This window comes from Echeneis naucrates, chromosome 11, assembly GCF_900963305.1.
Source record: "Echeneis naucrates chromosome 11, fEcheNa1.1, whole genome shotgun sequence".
NCBI lineage: Eukaryota > Metazoa > Chordata > Actinopteri > Carangiformes > Echeneidae > Echeneis > Echeneis naucrates.
The window spans coordinates 1,377,658-1,393,635 of record NC_042521.1 but is presented as its reverse complement, the minus strand read 5'-3'; the positions used below and the strand labels follow the sequence as shown (position 1 = coordinate 1,393,635).

The window sequence follows — 15,978 nt, the reverse complement described above, 5'->3', positions numbered from 1 at the left end:
GGGACGAGGATTCTGTGATATATAACAGGGAGTCATCAGCAAACAGGCTGATTTTATGATGAGTTGGATTAATGAGGCCTGATGGAGATGAATTTCCAAAGAGATGGAAGGAGGGAAATAATATGAAGAGTGTGTGTGTGTGTGTGTGTGTGTGTGTGTGTGTGTGTGTGTCCTCAGTGAACTGTATCAGTCTCTGCAGTATCTTCCAGCTGCAGCAGTCAGTTCAGTTTCTGTTCAGTCTGACTGAGGGAGGTTTTTGTACGACGCTTTTTCACTGTGTGAACACATTCTGACTGTTGATGTAGTGAAAACTCTGACAGTAATAAACTGCTGCATCTTCAGTCTGGACTCCACTGATGGTCAGAGTGAAGTCAGAGTTTGATCCACTTCCTGTAAAACGTTCTGGAATCCCTGATACTCGAGTGGAAGCATCATAAATAAGGAGTTTAGGTTTTTCTCCATCTCTCTGTTGGTACCAGGATAAAAGTTGGTACTTGTTGTTGTAAACAAAAACATCCTGACTGGTCCTACAGGTGATCCTGGCGGAGCCTCCCACAGCAGAGCTCAGTGCTCCAGGCGACTGAGTCACTGTGACCTGTCCTCTGGACTCTGAGGACACAGAGACAGAAACCTGGTTTTGTGGGCTTCATTTCAGAGGGACGGATGTTCATAGAGGAGTTTGATTCTCTGGACTTTACCTGTGAAGCAGCAGCAGAGGAGAGTCCAGATGAGGACGGAGATCAGAGTCATGTTTTTCATGTGTGTTGTGTTGTGATGAAGGAAAAGCTGTCAGTCCTCCAGTCTTCAACTGTCAGGACTATAAAGTCTCCCAGAGCACTGGAGCATGGTGCTGCTGATGCAAAGTGTCTCTATGGAAATGAGCTGACTGACTCCAACAGGGACTCCTGTGTTACTGACAGTGTTACTGACTGACACACTGTCATGACGGCTTCAATCAAGAGTGTTGAATTTGTGGAATCTGATGATAAAGTGAAGCTCCAACAAGATGGACTCAACTCTGATTTTTTTTCTGAGTTATTACTATTGTTCTTTGTCTCAGTCAGATCATGTGGTCTCAGCGGTTTCAGGTCAGAACTTGCAGACCAACAAAGTTCACATATGTTGTGGCAAAATGCTGTGTTGTGTTGAGCTAATTAAAGTTGTGACCAGTCAATATTTCCCAGTAAATGGAACCACAGAGGTTGTGTTCATGTGTTCATAGAGTCTGTGGTTCAGTACTGTTCCTTCCTTGGACCAGTTTTGGTCGGTCCTGACCCCTGCAGACCAGGATCATCCCAAAGAGCTGAAATTTGTATCATTTCTGTCACCACGTCATCTTGTTGGAGAATCATGTCGTAAACATGAAACGCTCATTAAACCCGACTTTAGATACACAGATTAAACAAACCTGTTGTGAAGATGATGACGATGAAAAAATGAAAAGATTTTGACCCGTTAAGACTGGAGGGAGCGCCAGCGATCCCATTTCACATTTGACGTAGTCACTCTCGCTCATACAGTATCTGGATTCTTGCTCTTTTTTAAAAACACTTTGACACACAGAACACACACACCAGACTCACCACACAGTCCATACACACTCCCACACACATAATTATGGATCGTGGAAGCACTAAAAAGTTTTACATGCTAATTATGGAATCAGGTGAAGATGGTGAAGATGACCACTGATCTGGTCTGGATTCTGTTAACAGGGGAGATGAAGCCAACCTTGCTGAAGGGATAGACCCCTCACATATACTGTATATATATATGTGTTGAGTTAGAGCAAAGTATGGAAAATATTAGGATGGCCATATTTTGTTTTCCAAAATAGAGGACACTCAGTCCGCCTCCTCTTCATGGATAGAATATTATGTATTAATCAACCCCAGACCAAAATCTGGCTGCAGGTCTTTTGAAAGCCTCACTCTTAGTCTTTCCCACTCGGACTGGAAAGGTGGAAAACCAGTTCTGTTAGTTACAGTATACCGTCCACCTGGTCCGTACTCAGAATTCCTATCAGAGTTTTCTGAGTTTATATCAGAGTTAGTACTCAGTACAGATAAAATCATTATTCTGGGAGATTTCAGTATACATGTTGATGTAGAAAGTGTCACACCGTGGTGAGGTTGTCTTGTCTGGGCTCACTGTCTCGTCATTTCCTGTTTTATTTTGAAATGCCTAACTCTCCTCTCGTTTCAGAACACTTGCCCTTCCTCATGTCTCCGGTGTGTCCTGCTGATTACCGATTGTCTCCACCTGTTCCCCATTTTCCCCCCACACTTTAAATAGCCTGTCTTTCCCTTGTCTTGTGCCAGTGTGTCGTCATTTCATGTCTCACACCAGCGTACGTCCAAGCCACAGTCCTCGTCTCCTTGCGTAAGCCTTTGATCCTCTACGGAGTGAATTTTTGTTTGTAAATTTATATATCTGAGTTAGCTCGTTTTCAACAATAGCCTTTTGTTTTTCCTCTATATGAGCGATTTTTTTGTTTGTACAATCTGTTATTTAGATTAATGTTCATAGCTTTTGTGTTTTTCCTCCTCGAGAGTGATTTTGAGTTTTTATACATTTTTATAGAGTTACCTTGATCCTCCGCTTAATAGCGCGAGTGAGTTTTCTTTTGTTTAGTCAGGTTTTCCTCCCTACGGAGAGTTTTGTGTTGTTCCCCTTTTTCCCTCGTGACTCCCTGCTACAGTTAAGGTTTCATAGCCTGGTTTCCTTTATTCACTCGGTTCTGAGGTCATTGCTACCAAGAATAAAGTCTGTGACTGACAAAACCTCTGCTCCTGAGTCCTGTTTGAGTCCCGGCCTGACAGAAAGCAACAGCCTGAGTTCTGGGTTTCTTTCCCTACTAGACTCAATTGGCTTTTCCCAGCATGTGAATGAACCCACTCACTTCTACAATCATATCCTTGATGTTGTTCTAACTTATGGCATTGAAATTGACAAGCTAACAATTCTTCCCCAAAACTCTCTCCTGTCTAACCATTACCTTATAACATTTGAGTTTACTTTAATGGGCTCCACAGCATTGAGGAATAAATTCAGCTATAGAAGATGTTTATCTGAAGCTGCTGTGGCTAAATTTAAAGAGAACATTTGGTCATCATTCCCAACAATGCCATATCTAAATTCAAATGAGGATTTCTCCCATACGCAGGTTGATGACCTTGTGACTAGCACTATGGCCACACTGCGTTCAAATCTTGATAATGCCGCCCCTCTCAAAAAGAAAGTATTCAATCTGAGGAGGATGGCTCCCTGGTATAGTTACCAAATCTGTGCCTTAAAAGCAGACATCAAGGAAATTAGAAAGAAACTGGCGTTCCAGTAAGTCAGAAGAGTCTCACAGAGCCTAAAAACATAAAGCTCTCCGCAGTGCTAGAAGTTCATATTACTCAGCACTCATAGAAGAAAACAAGAACAACCCCAGGTTTCTCTTCAGCACTGTAGCCAGGCTGACAGAGAGCCATAGCTCAGTTGAACCAGTGATCCCCTTAGCTCTAAGCAGTGATGATTTTATTAACTTTTTTTTCCGACAAAATTCTCACGATCAGAGAAAGAATTTATCAGCTCTTGCCTACGTTAGATAAAAATCCCCTTCTGAAGACGGCAACTGCTGAAGACGGCAACTGCTGAATCAGCTGCGACGCCTCTTTTACATCTGGAATCATTCTCACCTCTGAATCTCTCAGAGCTAGCTTCTATATTTTCATCATCCAGACCGTCAACCTGTCTATTAGACCCAGTACCAACTGGCCTCTTTAAAGAGATCTTTTATGTAATTGAGCCGTTCATTCTAGATTTGGTTAATCTGACTTTATTTCTGGTTATGTACCTCAGGCACTTAAGACGGCGGTCATCAAACCCCAGCTTAAAAAAGCCTAATCTTGATCCAGATGTTTTGGCAAACTATAGACCCGTATCGAACCTTCCATTTCTTTCTAAAATCATTGAGAAAGCTGTAGCAAAACAACTACACGAGCATCTGGATGGGAACAGTTTGTTTGAAGAGTTTCAGTCAGGATTTAGAGCCCATCATAGCACAGAAACAGCTGGTTAAAGTCTCCAATGACATTCTAATGGCCTCAGACAATGGATCAGCCTCCATACTTCTCCTTCTAGATCTTAGTGCTGCATTCGACACCATAGATCATAATATTTTACTACAGAGACTGGAACATGAAATTGGAATTAAAGGAACTGCACTAAAGTGGTTCAAATCCTACTTATCAGATAGACATCAGTTTGTTCATGTAAACAACAGCTCCTCCTCATGCACTGTAGTCAGTCATGGAGTTCCGCAGGGTTCAGTACTTGGACCAATCCTCTTTACGCTTTATCTGCTTCCTCTAGGCAACATTATCAGGAAACACAGCATCAACTTCCACTGCTACACAGACGATACTCAGCTGTACCTATCAATGAAGCCATGAAGTCACTCAGATAGTCAGACTGCAGGCATGTCTTGAAGACATAAAAGTCTTACAGACTGAAAACTTTTTACTTCTCAACTCTGACAAAACAGAAGTTATTGTACTCGGTCCTAAGCAACTCAGAAAAATACTATCTAATCATCTCATCAGTCTGGACGGCATCACTTTGGCTTCCAGCTCCACTGTAAGAAACCTTGGAGTAACCTTTGACCAGGACATGTCCTTTGTCCCTCACATAAAACAAGTTAGTCGGGCAGCTTTCTTCCACCTGAGAAACATTAGGACAATCAGAAACATCCTTTCTCAGGATGAAGCAGAAAAACTAGTCCATGCATTTGTAACTTCTAGGCTGGACTACTGTAACTCATTACTATCTGGATGTCCAAACAAATCTCTAAAAGGCCTTCAGTTAATTCAGAACGCTGCTGCATGAATATTAACAGGAACTAGGAAAAGAGATCATATCTCTCCTGTTAGCTGCTCTTCATTGGCTGCCAGTAAAATTTAGAGTAGAATTCAAAATCCTTCTTTTAACATATAAAGCTCTTAATGGCCAAACTCCATCGTATCTCAGAGAGCTCATAGTTCCTTACTGTCCTAGCAGGCCACTCCGCTCTCTAGATGGAGGTTTAATGGTGGTTCCTAGAGTCTCCAAGAGTAAATCTGGAGGCAGATGGTTCAGTTATCAGGCTCCTCTTCTATGGAACCAACTTCCAGCATCGGTCTGGGGGGCGGACTCTTTAACTTTTTAACTATCAGCTCTGTCATACAGGAACGTTTTAAGCCTGGTGTTGAAAATTACTAAAGTCCTCTACTCTTTAGCTATGCTGCTGTAGGCCGAGGCTGCTGGGGGAAGGACTGAGCTTCTCTCTCTCTCGCTCTCTCCCTGTCACCCTCTCTCCCTCTTTCTCTCTCCTTTCCTCCCCCTTGCATGCGCTGTTAAGAACCATCCTTCTTAAAAAAAACAGTTTCACCCAGTTCTAAGCATTCATACTGCATTTACTAACCATGTTCTGCCAAAGTCTCTGTCTCTCCCAGTTCCTCTCCTCTCTCTCCCTGTCCTCATCCTGCAGGTGGTGACTCATCTCCATCCCATGTTCCTGCAACACCTGCTGGTCCCATATTTCATTAATTCTGTATTACAGCTCAACTCCATGAACTTCATGCAGCAACATGTTCCTGCCTACACCCCCCCCCCAATGCCTGTCTGTCTCTCTCTCTCTCTCTCTCTCTCTCTCCCACTCTCAACCCAACCAGTCGAGGCAGATGGCCGCCCCCCCAGCCTGGTTCTGCTCGAGGTTTCTGCCTCTTAAAGGAAGTTTTTCCTGCTCATCGGGGGATCTGTTGGGTCTCTTTAAATAAATTTATAAAGAGTTTGGTCTAGACCTGCTCTATATGTAAAGTGCCTTGATATAACTTTGTTATGATTTGGTGCTATACAAATAAATCTGATTTGATTTGATTTGATGTGGAATGTATTGAAAAATAATATACTACTAATATACAACAGAAAGAATTTCATGGAAAATATGAAGAATTCATATATTACTGTCATGCTGAAAACTTCTAACACAATGTGTGCAGTGTTGATGATGTTGAACTCAATAAAACGATTTTCATTTATTTTTATTAATTGTACTTTTCATGGATGAAAATTGTCTTATTTGAAGACATTTATGCTCAGAAGTACCAACCACACATCAACACTGGATTGCATTCTTATGAACAGTTTATTTTAATGAACATGTCATCTTCTTGTATATTGTTCAGAATGTTCATTTTATTTTTGTGTTTTGTACAGTTTATAAAATTAGTTTACCTCACAAATTAAGCAATGAACACACAAAATTAATTTGCTGTGGTTTGAAAGGATTTTGTGCAACTTTTGTACTTTTACAATTTTTAGGAATACAGATGTCATTTTTATATTTGTAATAATATGTGTTTAAAAAAAAGATTTTTTTTGTGGTTTATTGCATTTTGTAACAACTTATTTAGTTAATATGGACAAAGGTCAATAAACTTTATTAAAAATTGGAATCTAAGGATTGTATTGATGTATAGCAAATTAAATTAATCCAAAAAAAGGCACCACAGAATATAAAATTGTAAAAGGTATTCTCTGGCGGACTGTTTGTGTTTCAGAGCAGCTGTTGGTTCAGATCAGTTCCTCTTTAGCTGACGGAGGTTTTTGTACGACGTTGTATCACTGTGTGAACGGGAAGCTGTGGCCACTTTGTCCACAGTAATAAACTCCTGCATCTTCAGTCTGAACTCCACTGATGGTCAGAGTGAAGTCTGTGTTTGAATAACTGCCACTAAAACGCTCTGGAACTCCAGACTGACGGGTTGTAGCATAATAAATCAGAAGTTTGGGGGTTTCTCCAGGTTTCTGAAGGTACCAGTGAAGGTAGCTACCGATACTTGAACTGGCTTTACAGCTGATAGAGACGGTCTGACCTGGACTAACAGACTTAGCTCCAGGAGACTGAGTCAGGGTGATTTCTCCTGATGAACCTGGAAAACATGAAAAAGAGGAGAAGGTCATTGAGACAAATCCAGCTTGGACATCCAAACAGAAGAGGATGATTTCTTTAACACGGAGAACAGATGGAAGAAGGTCCACGCTGCTCGTTTCAGTCAGCAGAACATCACTGAGGTGAACCCGGTTGCATCCTGAAGCCCAGTTTTCAGAAGAGAGTCTCACCCTGAACAAGGAGCCCCAGGGTGGCCAGCAGTAGAGTCAGTGACATCATCATGGTGCTGCCGGCGTGTGGGTGTCTCTGAAAGGCCTGGACAGACACTGATCAACACTGGTCTCTTAACGGCTGCAGCAGAGAGGCAGGACACATATGCAAACACACAGAGTCAGTGAAGTGTAGCTGTCCTCAACACATCATGATGTTTCCATCAGGACTCCTGATGTCCAATCACAGTGGACCTCTTCATCAAAATGTGGATTTTAATAAACAGGACAGGAGGAAGAAAGCAGAAATCCAGCTTTAACCTCTGATCTGATGAATCTGTTGATGAAGAGGAGACGAGGATTCTGTGATATATAACAGGGAGTCATCAGCAAACAGGCTGATTTTATGATCAGTTGGATTAATGAGGCCTGATGGAGATGAATTTCCAAAGAGATGGAAGGAGGGAAATAATATGAACAGTGTGTGTGTGTGTGTGTGTGTGTGTGTGTGTCCTCAGTGAACTGTATCAGTCTCTGCAGTATCTTCCAGCTGCAGCAGTCAGTTCAGTTTCTGTTCAGTCTGACTGAGGGAGGTTTTTGTACGACGCTTTTTCACTGTGTGAACACATCCTGACTGTTGATGTAGTGAAAACTCTGACAGTAATAAACTGCTGCATCTTCAGTCTGGACTCCACTGATGGTCAGAGTGAAGTCAGAGTTTGATCCACTTCCTGTAAAACGTTCTGGAATCCCTGATACTCGAGTGGAAGCATAGTAAATAAGGAGTTTAGGTTTTTCTCCATCTCTCTGTTGGTACCAGGATAAAAGTTGGTACTTGTTGTTGTAAACAAAAACATCCTGACTGGTCCTACAGGTGATCCTGGCGGAGCCTCCCACAGCAGAGCTCAGTGCTCCAGGCGACTGAGTCACTGTGACCTGTCCTCTGGACTCTGAGGACACAGAGACAGAAACCTGGTTTTGTGGGCTTCATTTCAGAGGGACGGATGTTCATAGAGGAGTTTGATTCTCTGGACTTTACCTGTGAAGCAGCAGCAGAGGAGAGTCCAGATGAGGACGGAGATCAGAGTCATGTTTTTCATGTGTGTTGTGTTGTGATGAAGGAAAAGCTGTCAGTCCTCCAGTCTTCAACTGTCAGGACTATAAAGTCTCCCAGAGCACTGGAGCATGGTGCTGCTGATGCAAAGTGTCTCTATGGAAATGAGCTGACTGACTCCAACAGGGACTCCTGTGTTATGACATCTTTCCAGTTTCTACTCAGATAGAAAAGAAAACCTGTTTCTGTTTTAGGTCTAATTTAATGTATCATTGTAATAAATGTTGGTCAAATATCTGAAGTTCTTCATTTTGTCTCTGTTCTTTCATGTATCGTTCTCTGATGAAGAAACATCATGATGAATTAAAACATATTTCTGCTGAATTTCTCACTGCCTTCGGTCAGTTTTTCATGTTTATCCTCATTAAAACTGACTTCAACTGTCCAGTTGAACTGTCAGTTCCTCTTCAGCTGACGCAGGTTTTTGTATATTTGTATGACTGTGTGAACCGTAAGGTTCTCTGATAAACCCATTTGATCTACATTTGATGAAAAGATGCTGCCGTTCTAGTGGCAGCCTGTAGCCGCAGCTCTCGTCGTTTTTCGTGTAAACTTTCGTTAATTTGTTGGTTTGCTCTTTTTGCGTGTTTTTCTGATCAATCACAACTTTTCTGTAAACATGACTGACTGCATCACTGAGTACATCAGATTCTGTGAGGACACCACCATGCCAGCCCGAACCATATGCTGCTTCTCCAACAACAAGCCGTGGATCACCAGCGACCTGAAGGCACTGCTGAACGAGAAGCAAAGGGCTTTCAGGTCTGGAGACAGAGAGGAGCAGGAGAGAGTGCAGCATGGACTCAAACCAGTTTAACCAGTTTTTTAACAGGTTCAGCTCACCTCCTGACACCTCTCAGACACCCCCTGCCCCCCACACACCCACACTGTTGCAAATGGCTAGCACAACCCCCCCCTCTTTCTGTCCTTGGTATCAAATCTCCATCGGGGAGGTCCGTGGAATTCTTTGGAAGGATTATATTCTATAGACACTGTGGCACTTTCAGAAATTATTATGCTATTGTAATAACATTTCTCAACATAAAAAAGTGAAGTCCTAGAAATCAAAAAAGTAGTCGTGAATATGCTTAATGTGTTGTTGAATAGCAGGAGACTTCTCTCTTATCTGGGTTCAACTCCCTCCAGACATCACACAGGCCCAACTCATCCAAAAAGTATAGGATTACTTTCCTAGATTGATTGTGGGAAGAGTATTGATTAACATTCTGATCAATATTGAGGTTCAATGTGCAGTTACAGTCCCCACCATAATTATTTCCCTCTTAATGATGAAAGTGTTTGAAACATGTCGTTATAAAATTGTGGATCGTCTGTATTCTAGCTGTAGACATGAACTAAATTAAGTTGTTGGCCAAATAAATGACCTTGTAGAATGATAACTCTTCCCCCGGGGTCCAAAGTGGTGGTATTTTTTTGAAAGGGGATGGACTTAGTATGACCACACCCCTAACATGGGATGAGTAATTAGCAGTAAATATCTGTCCCTGCCATCTTCTTCTGAACCTGATAACCTCACCTGAAGTCAAATGCGTCTCCTGAAGAAACACAATGTTAGGTACCAGCTGTTTAAGCCTAGTCATAACTTATTTTGATTTGACCAATCTGCCAGGCCTCGGACATTCCATGATGATATTTTACAGAACTGGTCACTGCCCATGGAGCAATGTGAGGCCGTTCTGTTAGTGGGGAGAGTCGTGAATTTATGTTTTCACTGCTTAAAATATTGATGTCAAAAGGAGAAGCAAGGAAACAGGATAGAATAATAAAAAAAAAGATATTTAAAAAAGTCTGCCTCTTTAATAGAATTTGGTTCATCGACCTCTGTGCTTGTGAATGTGAAGTGACCTTGTTAATGAACCGTTGAATAAATGACAAACAAACTTTTCCATGTCTGATTGGATGATGGACTCACTCACTGTGAGTTGAACATTTCTGTGATGTATCATATGATGTCGTCAGCATACGGGCAGATTTTACTGTGATTGATACTAAAAGGTGTCTGAGTGTGTGAACATCAGCAGCTATCACAAGAAACTGCTGATTTCATTCAGAGTGGAAACTTCCACATCTGACAAAACATATTCATTTATATTTTAGGATTTAATAGTTCAACACTGATCAGTCAGTGTGTGTGTGTGTGTGTCTGTGTGTGTGTGTGTGTGTGTCCTCAGTGAACTGTATCAGTCTCTGCAGTATCTTCCAGCTGCAGCAGTCAGTTCAGTTTCTGTTCAGTCTGACTGAGGGAGGTTTTTGTACGACGCTTTTTCACTGTGTGAACACACCCTGACTGTTGATGATGTGTGCACTCTGACAGTAATAAACTGCTGCATCTTCAGTCTGGACTCCACTGATGGTCAGAGTGAAGTCAGAGTTTGATCCACTTCCTGTAAAACGTTCTGGAATCCCTGATTCTCGAGTGGAAGCAGCGTAAATAAGGAGTTTAGGTTTTTCTCCATCTCTCTGTTGGTACCAGGCTAAGTAATGGTTGTTGCTCCAAACATGAACATTCTGACTGGTCCTACAGGTGATCCTGGCGGAGCCTCCCACAGCAGAGCTCAGTGCTCCAGGCGACTGAGTCACTGTGACCTGTCCTCTGGACTCTGAGGACACAGAGACAGAAACCTGGTTTTGTGGGCTTCATTTCAGAGGGACGGATGTTCATAGAGGAGTTTGATTCTCTGGACTTTACCTGTGAAGCAGCAGCAGAGGAGAGTCCAGATGAGGACGGAGATCAGAGTCATGTTTTTCATGTGTGTTGTGTTGTGATGAAGGAAAAGCTGTCAGTCCTCCAGTCTTCAACTGTCAGGACTATAAAGTCTCCCAGAGCACTGGAGCATGGTGCTGCTGATGCAAAGTGTCTCTATGGAAATGAGCTGACTGACTCCAACAGGGACTCCTGTGTTACTGACAGTGTTACTGACTGACACACTGTTATGACGGCTTGAATAAAGAGTGTTGAATATTTTAGCTTTGCTTTTTGACCAGTTCTTCTCTTTTTCAATCATTTGAAGAAGTTGGTTTAATTTATTTACTAATTTCATTGTTGTCATGTGACTTGTGTTGTTGCTTTACAACAAAGATAGTTTTCTCCTTACAACATATTTATCTCTGGGTTTTTGTCTTTTCTTGGACACCATCAGATTCCTTCTTCAGTATTTTCGGAGCTGCAGGATTGTAATTCATGTCAGAGTCAGATTTTCTTCTGAACAGTTTTATTGATTAGAAAACAAAACTAATGGATAATATCATATGTTGAAACTGAACCACTAACGTCTGGCCTGACTGTGTTTAGCAGAAGTCTCTGAGAGCAGGCAGAAACAAGATGGGAATGGAAGGATGAAGAGAAGCTGTTTTATTTCATGATTTCAAACATTTAGTTGAAGTTCAGACCTAAATACATTTTCATGAATAGTGTTGTATCATCTGCACACAGTGATACCACACCGTCCTTAAAGTGGAGATGAAGCTTTGATTTTCATTATTTGTTTTGATAAAATAACAGATAAAGAGAAATAAGTTATGAATCAAATTTCAGCCACCTTTTTAAAGTTTCATTGAAATCATTGTGGCAGAATTAATAATCATCACAACAGATCTATAAGTGTGAATTTTTGGAGGGAGAACTTTAGACCTGTAGTACCCCCCTTCATTAACAAAGCATTTGTCCAGTACCTATGTGTTCCTTGTTGTGTGTTTAACATATTGCTGGAACCCTGGTAAGGCTGGCTCTACCTTGCAGTGGTTCATGTCACCTAAAACAAAAAAGGGAGCGCTGAAGTGGGGAGTAGACACAGTCAGATATAATATTGGCGGCCTTGCCAGCTTTACCACTGGGGGGAATATATGCTGAACAGACAATGATATCACCAAACTCTCTGGGGAGATAGAAAGGGGCGCATGGAAATGCAGAGGATGTCATGGTTTGTCCTCCATACATACCTGCCTCCAGTAGTTTTCCACTCACCACTCTCCTGCTCACCCAATCTGCCAGTCACACCAACCTCGTCAGTCACTCCATTCACCTGTTCACTCAGCTGCAGCTCCTCAGCAACCAAGCCAGGTTAAAAGCTCCACTCTCCTCCAGACTCACTGCCAGATTGTTCTTTGTTCCCATGCAAGACCCGGTTCCGACCCTGCCTGCTCCCGACCTACCCGCCTTGTCTCTGCCCTGGTAAATACTTCAGCCCTTCTGTTTGTGACCAAGAATCTGCCTTGCCCCTTCCTGGCTTTTGTCTGCCTGCTCACAGGGCTGCTCTGAGTCTTCCACCTCCAGTGCTGCAGCATGTGATTTCTCCAGGTGTCTCCATTGATCATCGCTGGGACAGTTTCCTCGTGAGTGTTTCCTGTGTCAACTTACCTGCTGGTTCTTGGGCCCCCTGCCTGGTTCTGACCTGCCCTCTGCTGAGTACTGCTGGCTCATCAACAGCCTCATTCTGGGCCCTCGGATTTCCCCCCAAGCCCCTTAAGGAATGCCATTTCCCCTTTGAACTGAACTGTGCTTATTTACCTGCTTCTGCTGACAATAAAAGTCATTACCAATCTAGCTGGTCTTGTTGGTGCTGCTGTTGGGTCCAAACCTCACCCATTACAGTGGAGTTCGACATTTAGAGATATCTCACTGCCTTAGCTCTTCAGTTTTTCATGCTTGTCCTCATTAAAAACGACTTCACCTGTCTGACATTAAAAATGTCTTTAAGAAACACTTTCAAGTACTGACTTTAAATTATGTGATTGGTTCACATTTGAGTGTCACATTTGGAATATTTTTTTTTCAAAACTTTCTTCAGTTTAGTTTCAGAGCAGCTGTTGGTTCAGATCAGTTCCTCTTCAGCTGACGAAGGTTTTTGTACGACGTTGTATCACTGTGTGAACGGGAAGCTGTAATCCTGCTGACAGTAATAAACTCCTGCATCTTCAGTCTGAACTCCACTGATGGTCAGAGTGAAGTCTGTGTTTGAATAACTGCCACGAAAACGCTCTGGAACTCCAGACTGACGGGTTGTAGCAGAATAAATCAGGAGTTTGGGGGTTTCTCCAGGTTTCTGAAGGTACCAGTGAATGTCGTTACTGACACTTGAACTGGCTTTACAGCTGATAGAGACGGTCTGACCTGGACTAACAGACTTAGCTCCAGGAGACTGAGTCAGGGTGATTTCTCCTGATGAACCTGGAAAACATGAAAAAGAGGAGAAGGTCATTGAGACAAATCCAGCTTGGACAAAGATGATGGACATCCAAACAGAAGAGGATGATTTCTTTAACACGGAGAACAGATGGAAGAAGGTCAACGCTGCTCGTTTCAGTCAGCAGAACATCACTGAGGTGAACCCGGTTGCATCCTGAAGCCCAGTTTTCAGAAGAGAGTCTCACCCTGAACAAGGAGCCCCAGGGTGGCCAGCAGTAGAGTCAGTGACATCATCATGGTGCTGCCGGCGTGTGGGTGTCTCTGAAAGGCCTGGACAGACACTGATCAACACTGGTCTCTTAACGGCTGCAGCAGAGAGGCAGGACACATATGCAAACACACAGAGTCAGTGAAGTGTAGCTGTCCTCAACACATCATGATGTTTCCATCAGGACTCCTGATGTCCAATCACAGTGGACCTCTTCATCAAAATGTGGATTTTAACAAACAGGACAGGAGGAAGAAAGCAGAAATCCAGCTTTAACCTCTGATCTGATGAATCTATTGATGAAGAGGAGACGAGGATTCTGTGATATATAACAGGGAGTCATCAGCAAACAGGCTGATTTTATGATGAGTTGGATTAATGAGGCCTGATGGAGATGAATTTCCAAAGAGATGGAAGGAGGGAAATAATATGAACAGTGTGTGTGTGTGTGTGTGTGTGTGTGTGTGTCCTCAGTGAACTGTATCAGTCTCTGCAGTATCTTCCAGCTGCAGCAGTCAGTTCAGTTTCTGTTCAGTCTGACTGAGGGAGGTTTTTGTACGACGCTTTTTCACTGTGTGAACACATTCTGACTGTTGATGTAGTGATAACTCTGACAGTAATAAACTGCTGCATCTTCAGTCTGGACTCCACTGATGGTCAGAGTGAAGTCAGAGTTTGATCCACTTCCTGTAAAACGAGTTGGAATCCCTGATGGTCGAGTGGAAGCAGCGTAAATAAGGAGTTTAGGTTTTTCTCCATCTCTCTGTTGGTACCAGGCTAAGAAGTTTGAGTTATAAACATTCTGACTGGTCCTACAGGTGATCCTGGCGGAGCCTCCCACAGCAGAGCTCAGTGCTCCAGGCTGAGTCACTGTGACCTGTCCTCTGGACTCTGAGGACACAGAGACAGAAACCTGGTTTTGTGGGCTTCATTTCAGAGGGACGGATGTTCATAGAGGAGTTTGATTCTCTGGACTTTACCTGTGAAGCAGCAGCAGAGGAGAGTCCAGATGAGGACGGAGATCAGAGTCATGTTTTTCATGTGTGTTGTGTTGTGATGAAGGAAAAGCTGTCAGTCCTCCAGTCTTCAACTGTCAGGACTATAAAGTCTCCCAGAGCACTGGAGCATGGTGCTGCTGATGCAAAGTGTCTCTATGGAAATGAGCTGACTGACTCCAACAGGGACTTGGATCAATCTGATCATCACAATTTGTTGGTTGTTATTTTTAAGAAGTTAAAAAAAAAAAAAAGTTAATAAAAAATAATAATTTTATATATTTTTTTAAATATTTTTTTCAGTAACTCGAGAGACTTTGATGAAAACCAAACTGCAGCTCTGTGGGAGGTTCCTCTCTGCAGCAGCCAGGACCTACCAAGGTGTTCCAGGAAAGGAAAACCACTGAACCACATGGTCCTGGATCAGGACCCATTGATGGACCGTGTGGTCTGATCCAACAGAAGACCTGTTGAAGAAGTTCATGCTGGTTCTGACAGAAAGCTGTGGGAACACACAGACCATCACAGTTTGTGGTGGAGCTGCAGACCGGTCAGGGTGTCCATGCTGACCCCAGTCCACCACCAGAACCTCCTACAATGGACGTATGAGCATCAGAACCGGACCACGGGGCCATGGAACAAGGTGGTCCGGTCTGATGGATCAGGTTTTCTTTGACATTGTGTGTGTGTGTGTGTGTGTGTGTGTGTGCAGCACTACCTGAGGAAGACATCACACCAAGATGCATTGTGGGAAGAAGACCAGCTGGTGCAGACAGTGTGATGCTTTGGACAATGTCCTGCTGGGAAACTTTAGGTCCTCCATCCATGTGGGGTCAGGAGGTCATGATGTCATGGCTGATTGTTGTGGAGGACACAGAAGGTTTGAAAAGTTTCAGCCTGTTTTATGATGACATCAACATGATTCCCCTCAATATAATCTAGTTTGATCAGAGTGTTTGTGTTTGTTTATGCTGACATTAAAGATTTGAAAGCTTTCATTTAATGCACACTTCAACATATTCTGTCGTCCTTTTTAGACAGATTTACTGTTTGTTTTAGGATCTTTACGTTCTGGTGACATTCAGTCATTCACATCAGAAAAATGTTCTATTCTTTACAGCAAAAGTCTTTTCTATCATTTATGAGCATTTCTTTGTTCAGGATACTGGATGTGTCTACTGTGGTGATATCCAACTTTTGGTCTGTTACTGTTTCCAATTCTATCACATATTATAAATTCTACAAAAGTCTTTCCGATGTAAAGAAACAGAAATGTGTTATATTGAATTTCAGTCTTTCTCAGGCAGGCAGCCAAAATATTGGAGGT

The 15,978-nt window shown here is 42.6% G+C and overlaps 4 gene segments (V, D, J or C); all 4 read right to left on the bottom strand.

Moving 5' to 3' along the window:
• Nucleotides 1-6,633: 6,633 nt before the first annotated feature.
• Nucleotides 6,634-7,339, bottom strand: LOC115050668 (immunoglobulin kappa variable 6D-21-like). The segment is given in 2 exon segments: nucleotides 6,634-6,959; nucleotides 7,150-7,339. Coding segments are annotated over 2 exon segments (363 nt in total).
• Nucleotides 7,340-7,740: 401 nt separating this feature from the next.
• LOC115051302 (immunoglobulin kappa variable 4-1-like) lies at nucleotides 7,741-8,219 on the bottom strand. The segment is given in 2 exon segments: nucleotides 7,741-8,078; nucleotides 8,168-8,219. Coding segments are annotated over 2 exon segments (390 nt in total).
• A 4,903-nt stretch (nucleotides 8,220-13,122) lies between these two features.
• Nucleotides 13,123-13,832, bottom strand: LOC115051485 (immunoglobulin kappa variable 3-15-like). The segment is given in 2 exon segments: nucleotides 13,123-13,430; nucleotides 13,634-13,832. Coding segments are annotated over 2 exon segments (360 nt in total).
• Nucleotides 13,833-14,236: 404 nt separating this feature from the next.
• Nucleotides 14,237-14,688, bottom strand: LOC115051486 (Ig kappa chain V region 3381-like; the record flags this gene model as incomplete). The annotated part of the segment is given in 2 exon segments: nucleotides 14,237-14,547; nucleotides 14,637-14,688. Coding segments are annotated over 2 exon segments (363 nt in total), but the record flags the coding sequence as incomplete, so codon positions are not given.
• Between the last annotated feature and the right edge of the window lie 1,290 nt (nucleotides 14,689-15,978).